A 16405-nucleotide genomic window follows, 5' to 3' on the forward strand; every position below is an offset into this window, starting at 1 on the left:
TGACTTCCTCTCTTCCTATTTGAATAGACTTTATTTCTTTCTCTTGCCTGATTGCCCTGGCCAGAACTTCCAGGACTACGTTGAATAGGAGTGGTGAGAGAGGGCATCCTTGTCTTGTGCCAGTTTTCAAAGGGAACGGTTCCAGCTTTTGCCCCTTCAATATGATATTGGCTGTGGGTTTGTCATACATAGCTCTTATTATTTTGAAATATATTCTACCAATACCTAATTTATTGAGAGTTTTTAAACATGAAGGGATGTTGAATTTTATAAAATGCCTTTCTGCATCTATTGAGATAATCATGTGGTTTTTGTCATTGGTTCGGTTTATGTGATGGATTATGTTTATTGCATCCCAGGGATAAAGCTGACTTGATCATGGTGGATAAGCTCTTTGAAGTGCTGCTGGATTCAGTTTGCCAGTATTTTATTGAGGATTTTTGCATTGATGTTCATCAGGAATATTCGTCTGAAATTTTCTTTTTTTTGTTGTGTCTCTGCCAGGTTTTAGTAATAGGATGATGCTGGCCTCATAAGATGAGTTAGGGAGGATTCCCTGCTTTTCATTTGTTTGGAATAGTTTCAGAAGGAATGGTACCTGCTCCTCTTTGTATCCTTGGTAGAATTTGGCTGTGAATCCATCTGGTCCTGGGATTTTTCTGGTTGGTAGGCTATTAATTACTGCCTCAATTTCAAAACTTGTTTTTGGTCTGTTCAAGGATTTCGAGTCTTCCTGGTTAAGTCTTGGGAGAGTATATGTGTCCGGAAATTTATCAATTTCTTCTAGTTTGTTTGCACAGACGTGTTTAGAGTGTTCTCTGATGGTAGTTTGTATTTCTGTGGGATCAGTGGTTATATCCCTTTATCATCTTTTATCATGTCTATGTTGTTTTTCTCTCTTTTCTTCTTTATTAGTCTAGCCAGCAGTCTACCTATTTTCTTAATTTTTTTGAAAAAGCAGCTCCTGGATTCATTGTGTTTTTGATGGGCTTTTCATGTTCTATCTCCTTCAGTTCTGCTCTGATCTTAGTTATTTATTGACTTCTGCTAGCTTTTGAATTGATTGCTCTTGCTTTCCTAGTTCTTTTAATTGTGATGTTAGGGTGTTGATTTGAGATCTTTCTAGCTTTCTGATGTGGGCATTTAGTGCTATAAATTTCCCTCTTAATACGGTTTTAGCTGTGTCCCAGAGATTCTGGTACATTGTTTCTTTATTCTCATTGGTTTCAAAGAACTTCTTGATTTCTGCCTTAATTTCATTATTTACCCAGGAGTCATTCAGGAGCAGGTTGTTCAATTTCCATGTAGTTGTGTGGTTTTGTGTGAGTTTCTTAATCCTGAGTTCTAATTTGATACCACTGTGGTCCGAGAGACTGTTTGTTATTATTTAAGTTCTTTTGCATTTGCTGAGAAGTGTTTTACTTCCAATTGTGTGGTCAATTTTAGAATACTGAGAAGAATGTATATTCTGTTGATTTGTGGTGGAAAGTTTGGTAGATGTCTATTATGTCCACTTGATCCAGAGCTGAGTTCAAGTCCTGAATATCCTTGTTAATTTTGTCTCGTTGAACTGTCTAATATTGACAGTGGGCTGTTAAAGTCTCCCACTATTATTGTGTGGGAATCTAAGTGTCTTTATAGGTCTCTAAGAACTTGTTTTGTGATCTGGGTGCTCCTGTATTGGGTTCACATATATTTAGGATAGTTAGCTCTTCTTGTTGAATTGATCCCTTTACCATTATGTAACGGCCTTCTTTGTCTTTTATGATCTTTGTTGGTTTCAAGTCTGTTTTCCATTTTTTTATTTTCTTTCTTGAGTTGGAGTCTTGCTCTGTCACCAGGCTGGAGTGCAGCCTCAATCTTGGCTCATTGCAAGCTCCGCCTCCCAGGTTCAAGTGATTCTCCTGCCTCAACCTCCTGAGTAGCTGGGATTACAGGCACACGCCACCATGCCCAGCTAATTTTTGTATTTTTAGTAGAGTTGGGGTTTCACCATGTTGACCAGGATGGTCTCCATCTCCTGACCTCGTGACCCACCTGCCTCAGCCTCCCAAAGTGCTGGGATTACAGATGTGAGCCACTGCGCTGGCCCTCAAGTCTGTTTTATCAGAGACTAGAATTGCAACCCCTGCTTTCTTTTGCTTGGTGAATTTTCCTCCATTCCTTTATTTTGAGGTTATGTGTGTCTTTGCACATGAGATGGATCTCCTGAATACAGCACACCATTGGGTCTTGATTCTGTATCCAATTTGACAGTCTGTGTCTTTTAATTGGGGCATTTGGCCCATTTACATTTAAGGTTGATATTGTTGTATGTGAATTTGATTCTGTCGCCATGATACTAGCTGGTTATTTTGCACACTAGTTGATGTAGTTTCTTCCTACTGTCGTTGGTCTTTATATTTTGGTGTGTTTTTGCGGTGACTGATACTGGTTTTTCCTTTCTATATTTAGTGCTTCCTTCAGGAGCTCTTTCAAGGGAGGCCTGGTGGTGGTGAAATCCGTTAGTATTTGCTTGTCTGCAAAGGATTTTATTTTTCCTTCTCCTGTGAATCTTCATTTGACTGGATATGAAATTCTGGGTTGAAAAATTCTTATCTTTAAGACTGCTGAATATTGAATATTGTATATTGCTCCCACTTTCTTCTGACTTGTAGGATTTCTGCTGAGAGATCTGCTGTTAGTCTGATGAGCTTCCTTTTATAGGTGACCTGACCTTTTTCTCTGGCTGCCCTTAACATTTTTTCCTATGTTTCAACCTTGGAGAATCTGATAATTACGTGCCCTGGCGTTGATCTTCTCATGGAGTATCTTAGTGGTGTTCTCTGTATTTCCTGAATTTGAATGTTGGCCTGTCTTGCTAGGTTGGGGAAGTTCTCCTGGATAATATCCTGAAGTGTGTTTTCCAACTTGATTCCATTCTCCCAGTCTCTTTCAGGTACTCCAATTAATCACAGCTTCAGTCTCTTCACCCAGTCCCACATTTCTCAGAGGTTTTGTTCATTGCTTTTCATTAGTTTTTCTCTAATCTTGTCTGCATGCCTTATTTCAGCAAGATGATCTTCAAACTCTGATATCTTTTCTTCTGCTTGATTTATTCAGCTATTGATAATTGTATATGCTTCACAATGTTCTTGTGCTGTGTTTTTCATCTCCATCAGGTCATTTATGTTCTTCTCTAAACTGGTTATTCTAGTTAGCAGCTCCTGTAACCTTTTATCAAGGTTCTTAGCTTCTTTGCATTGGGTTAGAACATGCTCCTTTAGCTCAGCAGAGTTTGTTATTACCCATCTTCTGAAGCCTACTTCTGTCAATTAACCCATCTCATTCTCTGACCAGTTCTGTGTCCTTGCTGGAGCGGTGTCACAATCATTTGGAGGAGAAGAGGCATTCTGGCCTTTGGAATTTTCAGCGTTTTTGCACTGTTTCTTCCTCATCTTCCAGGTCATCTTCATGACTGGATTTATCTACCTTTGATCTTTGAGGCTGATAACCTTTGGATGGGGTTTTGTGGGAGGTCATTTTTGTTGATGCTTTTGTTATTGTTGCTTTCTGTTTGTTAGTTTTTCTTCTAACAGTTAGATCCCTCTTCTGCAGGTCTGCTGCAGTTTGATGGGAGTCCACTTCAGACCCTGTCACCAATGGAGGTTGCAGAACATCAAAGATTGCTGTCTGCTCCTTCCTCTGGAAGCTTCAGCTCTCCTGGATGAGGTGTCTGTTGACCCCTGTTGGGAGGTCTCTCCCAGTCAAGAGGCACAAGGTCTGGAACCTGATTGAGGAAGCAGTCTGTCCCTTAGCAGAGCTGGTGCACTGTGCTGAGACAGTCGCCCTTGTTAGGGTCAGCTGCTCTCTTCAGAGCCGGCAGACAGGAAAGATTAAATCCATGGAACCTGCAACTGCAGCCTCCTCTCCCCTTAGGTGCTCTGTCCCAGGGAGTTGAGAGTCCTGTCTGTAAGCCCCTGACTGGAGCTGCTGGATTTCCTGCAGAGATGCCCTGCCCAGTGAGGAGGAACCTAGAGAAGCAGGCTGGGCACAACCGCTTTGCTGCGTTGTGGTGAATTTTGCTTAGTCCAAACCTCCCAGACTCCTTCGCACTGTCAGAGGAAAACCACCTACTAAAGTCCAGCAGTTTGCTTATTTTGCACAACACTGTGTCTTTCATTCCTGTTGGTGATTAGTTAAATTTTAACAGTTTTATGCTGTTCCATAATATGTACATACTATAGTATATAAATCAATTTTACTGTTTTTTCCACTTTATTTTGCACTCGTGAACAATGCTGCTATGAATATTTTAGACATGTCTTTGATGCATATGCGCAAAAGTCTCTCTGGGGTAAAAATATAGAGGTAAAATTGTCAAGAAGTATGGCACATGCATCTTTAAATTTCCTACAGAGTGCCAAATTGTTCCATGAAATGATTATATAATTTTACCTATATACAAGTAATGTGTAAGAAAACCAAAAAACCTGGCATCATTCTTGATTCTTCTCTTCACTTTGTTTCCTACATCTAATCTGATAACAAATCCTATCAGTTCAGCTTTCAAAATACCTGGATATCCAGAATCCAATCTCTTTTTGCTTACCCTCCTTCTACTCATGCATACTGGTTTAAGCCACAGTCTTTATGTATCTAGAAATTATACACCCTCTCAACCATTACTACCTGGTCTAAGTTCCCATACTTCTCTTGGGTTATGAACAACAGCCTTCTTTCTGATCTCCTTGTTTCTATTTTTACTACCCAAACGAAAGAATATTTTCCATTCTGTAGCAGAGTAATCCTTTTGAAACCTCAGTTCATATCAATCAACTTTTTTTCCTCAAAACTCTACATTTGGTTTTCTGTCTTTCTTGAGCCAAAACCAAAGGTCAGGCACCACATTGCCCACCCATCACATCGCCTACATTATTCCTACTTGTTCAATTTCTTCCTGCTTCACTGCCCTTCTTATTGTTTCTGGCATGTCAGGCAAGCTCGGTCTCCTACATAATGTGCTAGCCAATCCCTTTGTTTAAAAATTTGTTACCCCCCACCCTCCCAGACCTCTCCATGGTTCTCTTTCTAACCTCCGTTGTGTATTTATTTAAATTATTTCTTCCTCAGTGAAGCTTTTCCTTACTGGCTTATTATAGAGAAAGTATCCCCAATTTCCATAGTAATTTGATTTTCTTAATCTGGTAATGTCTTTAATTTTCTTTATTTCTGAATAGTTTTGCTGGATTTAGAATTCAGCATTAGGGATACCCCTAGTTACTATATAATAGCCCTATAACCCTTATTTCTAGAACACATGGCAGAAACATAATAAATAATAGTTATAGTGATAACAGCAAACTCATATAGCACTTAGTACTCTAGACACTTCTAAGCAAATTATATTAATAAATTCATTTAATTCTCTTAAGACCCATGGTGAAGAGGAAGACTTCCTGCTATAGTGATGTAAAGAAGTCGAGTATTTTCTCTTCTTAAATAAAGAGTGTAAAACTAGACAGCATTAATAAAAACAACTGTTCAATGACTCTGGAAATAAATCAAAGGGACATAATAATTTGAGAAACATTTATTCTTGAAAAATTCTTGGACATTCAGGTAAAAATTGCAGGAGCCTGTGACCTCCTTGCCTGAAGTTACTCCCATTCCTCCATCTTCCTCTCCAACTCTGACCTGGGAATGGAAGCAAAAGCCAACCTTCCTGCTGGATGTGATAGAATCAACTTGGAATGGGAAAGAAGCAAGTAATTCTGGTTACTTGAACATAAAATGGTGAATCTGCTTAGACTAGATGGGAAAAGTCCCAAGCTTTGCCAGGCTAAGGTTGGGGTGCAAGTTGGGGTAAATGGTAGACCAGCAGGATTTCATAGAAAAATCCTAGAAATTAGAGAGCCATAGAGAGGCCATTTATATAGTCAGTTTTAAAATTGATCTAAAAAAATTCAAGACAAGTTTTTAAAATATGTTTTTAAAATTAAAGAAAATAATTTTGAAGAATTAAAGGAAAATATGCTAACAATGAATGAAAATATAAAATATCAACAGAGAAATAGACATTATAAAAAATAAGCAAATGGAAATAATAAAATTGAAAAAAAGTAGCTGAGATAAAAAGTTAATTCAGTGAAATCAACAGTAGGATTGAGGTGGCAGAGAAAGAAACAGTAAACTTGAAGATAAATCATTAGAAAACAGCCAATCAAAAATGAATGAAGAAGGAAGGAAGGAAGGAAGGAAAGAAGGAAGGACAATTAAAGAAATTGAGAGAGATCCAGAGCATCCGGGACAATTTCCAGAATCCTAAGTTATGCATAACAGGATCTTCAGAACGAGAGAACAGAGAAAAAGAGGCAGAAGAAAAACATTGAACAAAATGGCAGAAAGCTTCCCAAATTTGATGCAAATTATTAATGTATGCATTTAAGAAGCTCAATGAACACTAAGTAGAATATTGAAAAAAAAACCCTAGATATATCATCATCAAATTGCTGAAAGTCAAAATAAAGTCTAGAAAACAGAAAGAAAAAAATAAGACTCAGTACAGCAACAATACAATTTATTTTTGGTCAACACTGTATCAGAAACTACGGAAGCCAGAGGCAATAGAATGACACATTGAAAGTGCTAACAGAAAAAAAAAATCATTCAACAATTCTAAATCAAGTAAAATTATTCATAAATAAAAGTAAGATACAGACATTCCCAGATTAAGAAAATCTAATTGTCAGCATAACTGTGTTATAAGAAAATACTTAAGGAAATACTCCAGTGTGAAGAGAAATGACACCAAATAGTAGCTCAGACACAGGAAGAAATGAAGAACATCATAATGGCAAATATGTGAGAACATATAAAAGATTGAATATATGAATGTGTGTGTCTGTCATCGGTCAAGTTCTGCAGGAATTAATGTGTTATTTCTGGCTCTCTGATCTATTCCTGAGGCCCATCTTATTATCTCTGCATCACAGTCACACTGACTTTATTACTTCAGTATAAGAGTAAATTCTGATATACGGCAAGTGCTCCTCTTTTCCTCTTTTATTATCCTTCGGGATTGTCTTGACTATTCTTAGCTATTTGCAATACTATATAGATTTTAGGATCAATTTGTTAAATTCTATGAAAAATATATTGGAATTTTCACTGGAAACATGTTATATTTATGGTTGACTTTTGGGATAATTGAAAACTTTTCAATATTGTGTTCCTGTGACTATAAATATGATTTAACACTCTATTTTGATGTTATATTATGCATTTTAAGAAAAATAAGTTTATTCCTGAGTATACTAAAGCTGCAAAAAGCACAAGGAAAAAAATTTCTGGTTGAAAAAATAACTACAAAGACCCTGGAGTATTTTAAACTTCCAAGAGGCCATTGTGCAGGGAGTGTAGTGTATGAGGGAGGCAGAGCTGTGGGAATGAGTGTGAGAAGAGGCAGAGGCCAGATCTGGATATAAAAGCTAATTCCTGCACGAAAGATAATAACTGTTTGGATACCGACTCACAAACCTACTAAATGGACTAATTAATTTGAAGCAGCTAATATGTCAGAAATAACTATAGCTACCTTCCCATTCGATTTCTGTGGTGGTTGATTACTAATGATTTCCCCAATTCTTGTCAAAATTCTGAGTCAAAAAAGCAACTTAGTGAAACAGAAAAAAACACACCCAAGTCTCTGACATGAAGTGATAACACCTTTAATGCAACACAAAAGCTACTTGCCAAGTAAAATCCAGGCTGGAAAGCACCTCTACGAAAGCACAGGAGTCTATATTGTACCACAAAGTTTTGTCACCATTTCATTATCTCATCTTTCAGTATCTAGTTTGCCACCACCCACTGATGCACATATCTGCAGCCCATGTGGCACAAACAAACCAGAACCTCTTTTTATCTAATAAATGAGCCAACTTTCTCATGAATAATCAAAGAGTAGCCAAATTCCAAATGCCATCAAGGGCTTACACATTCTATAGAAGAAGAAATCTAGAAGAAATAATTCAAACTCTTAGAGGAGAAGTGAAGACAGAGCGAGATGGCAGTAAAGCCTCATAAACAACACTACCTTGTGCAGCTAACTCTTTCCACCTCTCTTTGTTCTGCTGAATGATGTCCACCAGGTTGTTCTTGAAGCTCTTCAGGTCCACTGCTGCAAGGGAGTAGTCTGAGGAATAGGACCCATCGCTCATGGAACCTTTTGCATTTGGTCGTCTTAGTGCATCAGCAATGTGTAACCCCACAATGGTGGTTGAGCTAACAGTAACAACCAAACAAACCAAAGAACACCATCAGGATATGGGGTGAACGAGGAAAACCTGAAAAACTTTACAAAACCGACTAGAAAAGCAGGGTAGTAGATGGTCAGTACAAGTTCTGAGCACGTGGCAGCTGCTCACCTCTTTTCTCTCCCACCCCACACTGGATTCTCCTTAGTACAAACCTTAGTATTTCATATTTTGTGTATTAAACTTCAGTTCTCAAAGGCAGATGCAATATAATATAAAGCCACTAGGTGGCAATACTCCCTAATAATTCTTGTGAGAATTCTCTGCCTAGATGTGAGAAATATAGATAATCATTAAGGAAAAGGTTACTAAACATCACAAAGATGAAAAATGATGCAAAAAAGAAAATATCATACCCGCTTGCCACATAGGAAGAAGTAGTTTCGGCTTTTGAGGCTTCCTCTATAAGAGGAATAACAATTTTCTCTGTTGAGTCTGTCAGAAGAGAAAATGTTGGCTCTACTATGAAATCGATGAAACCTACAAAAGCCAAAATGAAGAGAGAGAGAGAGAGAGAGAGAGAGAGAGAGAGAGAGAGAGAAATTCAAGTGTTACAATTTCCTGAATTCTGAAATCAGAAATAATGAAGAGCCTCTCACAATCCTGGGATAGCGAGTATCAACTAAAATACTGGTTCTGCTTACCCTTTGTATTGTTTTAATCTAATAACAATCTTTAGAGATGGTTCAACTGCTCTATAAAATAGTACTTGAAGCCATGGAAGTGACGCAATTTAAGCTTGTTAACTCAAATATATTGACTTTTCTATTTACTATTCAGCCTTAAATAATACACTATTGCTAACAATAAATTTAGATCCAATGATAGTGACTATAGTTTTCTCTCAACAACAGGGATCATTATCCTTTTTGAAAGCACATAATGTACATTTTGGATTTCATTATTTACTAACAAGAAATCATATCTAAGCTCCAAAGAAATTAAGTAATTGAAGGTTTTTCTCAGGTAACAGGATGACAATTGCTTTTTGTTTCTTACTATATCAGTCAGAGCTTTCTGCCAGTGTGTTAATATTTCAAATGGCTGTTTATTGTTCTCTGGATGTAAAGTGTTAGTTCACAGCATGTGGGTGTGTTCTGTCAAATCAGTGAAGAGAAAAGTAACATCTCTGGGAGACAGCATTAATCCCACCACTTTGAGATGTCAGTACTGAATGAAGACTTTTACATTTAAAGTACTCGTCAAGATAGAAAATGACACACACAGAAAAGGGCATTGTCCTCTGGAAGCATTTTCCACCCCGTGTTTAGGCAGAGGAGGAGACAACAACCTATTCTAAGGTCTGTGTACATGGCAATATCCCAGATCCCAGGACAGCTGTGGGTGCCTCAAGTCAAGAATTTGTTGTTGGAAACACATCTGAGAGCAATGGACTACCACCAGAATAAAGAAGAATAGCTGGAGGGGGGCTTTTTAAGTGATAATGTCCTGTAAAGTATGCACATTTAAAGATTGTCCATCCAATGCTTGGATAAAAGTAATTCACATTTCAAGTAACTGCATTACTTTTAATGTATAATAAGACACATTTTTAATTTAATAAAACTTCAATAGTTTTAATGGATGCCTTCATGTTAAATCAGTGTTAACTGACCACCCAGGGTACTATTTTAAGTTCTATGTTCTTTTTTTTTGTGTGTGTGAGAAGGAGTCTCACTCTGTCGCCCAGGCTGGAGTGCAGTGGCGCGATCTCGGCTCACTGCAACTTCCGCCTCCTGGGTTCAAGTGATTCTCTTGCCTCAGCCTCCCGAGTAGCTGGGATTACAGGTGCCCGCCACCACGCCTGGCTAATCTTTTGTATTTTTTAGTAGAGATGGGGTTTCACCATGTTAGTCAGGATGGTCTCGATTTCCTGACTCGTGATCTGCCCGCCTCGGCCTCCCAAAGTTCTGGGAATACAGGTGTGAGCCACCGCGTCCGGCCAGTTCTGTCTATGTTCTTAAATGCCTGAGATGTGTAGACTGTCAACTGGGGCATCACCTTTACTAACATGGCTGCAATTTATATTACAGCAACAAGCCTCAGAAACTTCCATTCGTAGCTTGCCACATCAGGTCCTTAGCCTGCCACATTTACACTTACTAAGCAAGAATAGGCACCTGTGTTATGGTCTCTAGAAAAACAGCTGTTGAAACATGGATGGGAAGGGGAAGAGGTCGGAGCACGCACCTTTCCCACAGCTGACTGCCCCAAAGCTTTGTGATGGGTGGTGCCACAGCCTAACTACACAGGTAAGAAGTGATCCTTGTGTTTATTGATCATATTGTTCAGTAACAAAAATGCTGGTTCAGCGAATAATTATTACAAGTATTTGAGTCATGCAACACAGCAATAATATGTTTTAATAATGAACTGGACTTGAAGTCCCCAACCCAAATACAGATGATAAGAATGAATGTGGTTGGGGGCATTATCATTTTGCAAATTTCCTGTTGTTGGTTAATCTATTCACGTCCTGAGAGAAATTTTTTCCAAATGAAATGTGCACTACTATATTAAGCATACCATGGAAACTTAGTGATAGAACAAGTGCACTAATATTTTCATTGAGTTGACCTCTATCTAAAGAATTAAATTACAGAAAACAGTAATCAGCAATAAAATAACATAAAATAGTCTCCCACACAAGACAATGTTATATTTTGTAAAAGGGTTAGAACCATGATAACAATTACATTTACTGTTACTTTATTGAATTCATTTTGTGAAAATGCTTCAATAATTCTTATTCAGCACCATAGAGATCCATTTAAAAATCAAATGTGTCATGAACATGGAGTGAGGTTTTCATGGAAGTTACCCCTTTAAACAACATGGTTTACACATTTCAAAACTGACAAGCACACACTCACTTTCCGCCACCACAAATCATCAGTATTACCTATTTGTGACTGGGCCACCATGGTTGACTTCCGATCACAAAGTGGGGAAAAGGGAAGCCCTAATTCAGCTTCTTTATCTCCCTGGAGAAAGAAAAGCACATTAATATAGACTTGGGTTGGAGAAGCTAAAATAATGAGCAACCTAAGATATAAAGCCTAGAAAATTCATATCTTTCATTTCTTAATTAGGAATACTTTAGTCTTATTTATAAAAACAAAAGCTATAGTCCAAGTTTATGTAATTTTTCTTGGATGGTCTCCTTTTGGGGACATTTTGCAAGGAGAAAAATGATGAATGTTTTCAGGACCTGGAGACCTTGCTTTGGCATTACAATCCCTTGACTTTTAAGAGACAAACGTTTGCTTTTGGAATTTTCCAAAGTCACCATAAAATAGCTAGCCATCTTAGTGTGTTACCTGACATTTAATTAACCATCCAAGTTAATTTATTTATGCCAAGTATATCAACAGACCTTAAGTATCAAAATTTTGTGACAGAACTGTTTTTCAAAATTAAAAGTATATGATTTGAAACACCTTTCTATTCATTAACCAAGTTGCATTAAATCTTCCACAACATATAATGAGGAATTTCTTCAACATTCTTACATTCAGTGTGCGTAAACTTATTTTAATATTTTCTCCTCAGAGAAAATTGAAATATCAATTTTTTTATTATTTGATCTCATCTAAAATAGATTAATTGAGCACATATGTTAAAGAATTCCATTTATATTTGGGTTTTACTTCAAGAGAAGTAATTAAATTTTCATCTTCTAAAACAAAGGTTGCTGTTCTGGTCAAACCTTTAATATCACAAGGTTTATTAAACTTTGGTTCTTTCCTTTTGCATTAAAGGAGATGTGCTTATGAAAGAAAGAGGAGAGGATCCTTCCTTGTTCTTGTTCATTGCAATTGCCTGGCCATTTGAAAGAATGTTTTAGGTTCTATTTTCTCCTAATTTATTGGCTGTATACCTTCATGAGCAACACCAGCCTTGCATCGTAAGTCCATAACTTAGGATAAAATACCTAAGGACCCACGGTTTCCTTTCACTCTGTTTCCATTAACATCTTTCTATCCTAATCTTTACAATGTCATGTCAACATGTAGCTTTACAATTTTTTGAGAATATCTTCTAGAGCAGTCCCCCTAAACCATGCCTTTGATTATGAGAGTTATAGGCAGAAAGTCTGGAATCAGAATTGTTGGGGAAAATCCAGATATGACCATCAAAGAAATAGGAAAATTAGTTACAAACAGGAACATTTCACTATGTCATAACTCAGAGAAAATATAAGGAATAAGAATTTCTGTGACCTCTGCTAGTAACTCCCCTAATTCCTCTGGATAATAATAACACTAATTCCATGTGAAATTGTTATTTATACTCAGGTTAAAGGACAGATGGAAGGGAATTATTAATGCCACTAGTCTTAGAGTCAGAAGATACAGTCAGCTGAGTCCCTGCTGTTCTAGGGGTTATTGCTGTTACTTCAGACATAGCACAACCTTTGCTGAAATGAATTCTCCTTATCTGTTACCTAATTTTGTGATCTTGATTTACTTGTTTTAGGGATAAAATATAATAGATATAATAGTATCTATCCTGAGGTTATTTAAGACTATTTATATGAAGCATAAAGACAGTGCCTGCCACTTAGTAGTCATTAAGTTTAGCTAATAAGAAACATAACTTAGGTCAGGCGTGGTGGCTCACACCTGTAATCTCAGCACTTTGGGAAGCCAAGGCAGGTGGAACACAAAGTCAAGAGATTGAGACCATCCTGGCCAACATGGTGAAACACTGTCTCTACTAAAAATACAAAAATTACCTGGGTGTGGTGGCCTGTGCTTGTAGTCCCAGCTACTCAGGAGGCTGAGGCAGGAGAATCGCTTGAACCCAGGAAGTGGAGGTTGCAGTAAGCCAAGATCGCACCACTGCACTCCAGCCTGGGTGACAGAGCAAGACTCCAACTCAAAAAAAAAAAAAAACAAAACCAAAAAAAAAAACCCCATAATTTATAATAGGAACAATATGAATGCAATATGTACAAATTAAAGGTATTTATGTCTAATATACTATGATGTCTAATAATGTCTAATATATTGAACAGTTTTAAAACACAGGAAATTGAAGTGTGCTTAATTTAGCATGTAATAAAGAGGCATCAGCTTTTTCGCCCTCTTTTTTTCTAGCAAAGAATTGACAAGAAAGGATTTCCACTTTTGAAAGATTGGTTTGTCTGCAGTATGAGACATGACTTGGGGTGAGTTAAGGATGACTCCTTGGCTTCCAGTGTGAATGGAAAGGAGGGAGGGGTCTGTTGGTGCCACTAATGGAAACCAGATCATCTGGGTGGGGGAAAGATTTAATACTATTATGGATTTGGTTTCTGACATGTTGAGGATAAGGTGCAAGAATAATGTCATCAATCATTTATGTTAAAATATTAATACTAATATTACTATTGATGAAATAAAATAGAAATAAAGCTACTGATAGGCTCTTGGGAACCTGATATTGGAGATGCTTATATAATATATGCAGATACAACTGCATTTTATTCTTGTGTGTATTTGTTAGGTTGGTGCAAAAGTAATTGTGGTTTTTGCAGTTAAAATAGTAGTCTTAGAGTCAGAAGATACAGTCAGCTGTATCTTTGGCAATTAAAATTGCAAAAACCACAATTACTTTTGCACAACCCTAAATATTATAAGACTGTATCTATTAAATGCAGCTAAGCTACATTTAACTTTTGTTTGTTTGTTTGTTTTTTGTTGTTGTTTTTTCTTCAGTTAAGATGCTGCTATCTGGTGTTTTAAGGACACAAATGTAATAGATGTATTTTTATACTCTGTGGTACAAGCTCTTTGGCCCCCAAATGGTAACTTTGGCCTGAGAAAGGCATTATGATAATTTACTTTCTTTTATTTTTATTTTCTTATTTTTTTGAGACAGAGTTTCACTCTTGTTGCCTAGGTTGGAGTGCAATGGCGCAACCTTGGTTCACTGTAACCTCTGCCTCCCAGGTTCAAGCAATTCTCCTACCTTAGCCTCCCGAGTAGCTGGGATTACAGGCGCCTGCCACCATGCTGAGCTAATTTTTTGTATTTTTAGCAGAAATGGGGTTTCACCATGTTGGCCAGGGTAGTCTCGAACTCCTGACCTCAAGTAATCCACCTGCCTCGGCCTCCTAGAGTGATGGGATTACTGGTGTGAGCCACTGTGCCCGGCCACTTTCTTGAGTTAAATTTTATAGAATGTTGAATGGCAACATTTTTCCTATAGGGCTTAGGACAGTTACATGCAGGGATGACATTCCTATAGATGGAGCAAGAGATTTTATATTCTATTTGCTTCCTGTACCCCACAATTAATTTAGAATATTAAATTTTCACTGTCAAATCACATTGAATGCTAAAGTACATCAATTATTTAATTTATTTATAAATATTTCAAAGTGTTATTTACTCTTTAGGGTGAATAAAGGCCAAGAGTGCAAGATTAGTAGGGGGCCCTGTAGGTAAACTATGAAGGAACTAGAACTCTGTATAAAGAGAATGTTAGAATCTCTGAGTATAGATTTGGCCACCTTTATAATTTCCTCATTCTGTCCCAGGATAGGGAATATTTATTTTCCATCAAGGTAAAAGCAGAGGTCATCGCAATAAGCATTGTGAAAGAAGAGTTTATATTTTTCTTGGAGGTTTTGCTGTCATTTGAGGACGCTGCCTTCAGGGGGCCAAAATACACTTTTAAAAAGGAGGAGGAAGTAGAAAAAGTGGCCCCATCGAAATGGAAACTCAAGGCAGCCTGAGGTTCTCAGGCCCCACAACTTGTACCTGTCTTTACAATTCCCTGGAGATCCTTCAGGTTTCTTCTCTGAAAGTCTATAACAGAGAACTAGTAATTGTTTTTAAATGCTTTCCTACCGTTGTAAAGTGCTCTGACAGCCATTAATAAGGTATGAAATCCAATGACATAACAGCACCTTTTTGTTGTTGTTGTTGTTGTTTGCATTTCTCTGAAACCAAAAAAATTTCTATAGTTTTGTTTTTTTCTTGAGAGAAGTCTCACTCTGTCACCCAGGCTGAAGTACAGTGGCATGATCTCGGCTCACTGCAACCTCTGCCTCCCAGGTTCAAGCGATTCTCCTGCCTCAGCCTCCCGAGTAGATGGGACTACAGGCACCTGCCACTACACCCGGCTAATTTTTGTATTTTTAGTAGAGACAGGGTTTCACCATATTGGCCAGGTTGGTCTTGAACTCCTGACCTTGTGATCCATCCGCCTCAGCCTCCCAAAGTGCTGGGATTACAGGCATGAGCCACTGCGCCTGGCTAGTCTTGTTTTGTTTTGTTTTAATGAAGAAGAAAAGACAGGGTAAAGTACAGAAATCTTGAGAAAACTCTTCATTGAAACTTCAGTATTAGAGAAACAAGCAACATCAATAACAAATATGCAGGAAGCCCCTCACCACAGGGACAGGGGCTTAGGAGACACTCTTCCTAAGGACAGCCTTCGGAGACATTCTATAGCTGAGGGTGAGATTTGAGAGACCTCTTGTTCTATAGAAGAATTTGATTGGGAGAGAAGGATGCACTAATTTAGCCTTATTTGGAAAACTTCAGGAATTTAGGCCCTATACCCTTCTTTACTTCTTCTATAAATGGGCCTTTCTAAATTCGAAGAACATCACAAAAAACATTTAAGCGTTTAATAATTACAGCAACTAATAAATTCAATTTCAGTAAAATATTGATCTGATATAACTGTATTTCTGTGAGTGTTATACATATTTTATGGAATATTAGAACCCCTGGTGTAACCGGTGTTTATAGTACTTTTATGGCTTTTGAAACTAAAACCTTTTTTACATTTAAAGTTATCTTGGCTCATAGCTACAGTTCTTTTCATTTCTGCAATTTTAGGGGTTATGTTTATGATTTTTTAAAAAAACCAGATTCTTGGCTGAGAATGGACTAACTAAATACATTTGTATTACTATGGAAAATGAAATTTATTTTGAAATAACACTTTATACTACTTCTAGCAACATTTAAAAATAGAGAGACCTGACTGTATACAATTCAAGGTAAAATAAACATTTTGACCTTTCCTTCCAAATAACTTGCATTTCCAATTATTTTTTTCTTCTTGGCTAACAAGGTAATAATGATTAATAAATGCAGATTTTGTTC

General features: G+C 37.4%; 1 protein-coding gene across 24 annotated transcripts in view; it reads right to left on the minus strand.

Annotated features, from left to right (window-relative positions):
• LOC105499543 (phosphodiesterase 1A) overlaps positions 1–16405 on the minus strand; it is a 410818-nt gene that overhangs the window by 47036 nt on the left and 347377 nt on the right. For 18 of the 24 annotated variants that reach the window (XM_071073012.1, XM_071073013.1, XM_071073011.1 and 15 more), the window contains 3 exons: positions 11200–11281; positions 8654–8777; positions 8078–8265 (listed from right to left, as the gene is read on the minus strand). In XM_071073012.1, the coding sequence (XP_070929113.1) occupies positions 8078–8265; positions 8654–8777; positions 11200–11281 (394 nt within the window). Of the gene's footprint in view, positions 1–5540; positions 5677–8077; positions 8266–8295; positions 8565–8653; positions 8778–11199; positions 11282–16405 lie in introns of those variants that run through there. The other 6 variants (XM_071073019.1, XM_024786962.2, XM_071073020.1 and 3 more) reach the window with 3 other exon arrangements.

The sequence above is a fragment of the Macaca nemestrina genome, chromosome 11 (assembly GCF_043159975.1).
Source record: "Macaca nemestrina isolate mMacNem1 chromosome 11, mMacNem.hap1, whole genome shotgun sequence".
Classification (NCBI taxonomy): domain Eukaryota; kingdom Metazoa; phylum Chordata; class Mammalia; order Primates; family Cercopithecidae; genus Macaca; species Macaca nemestrina.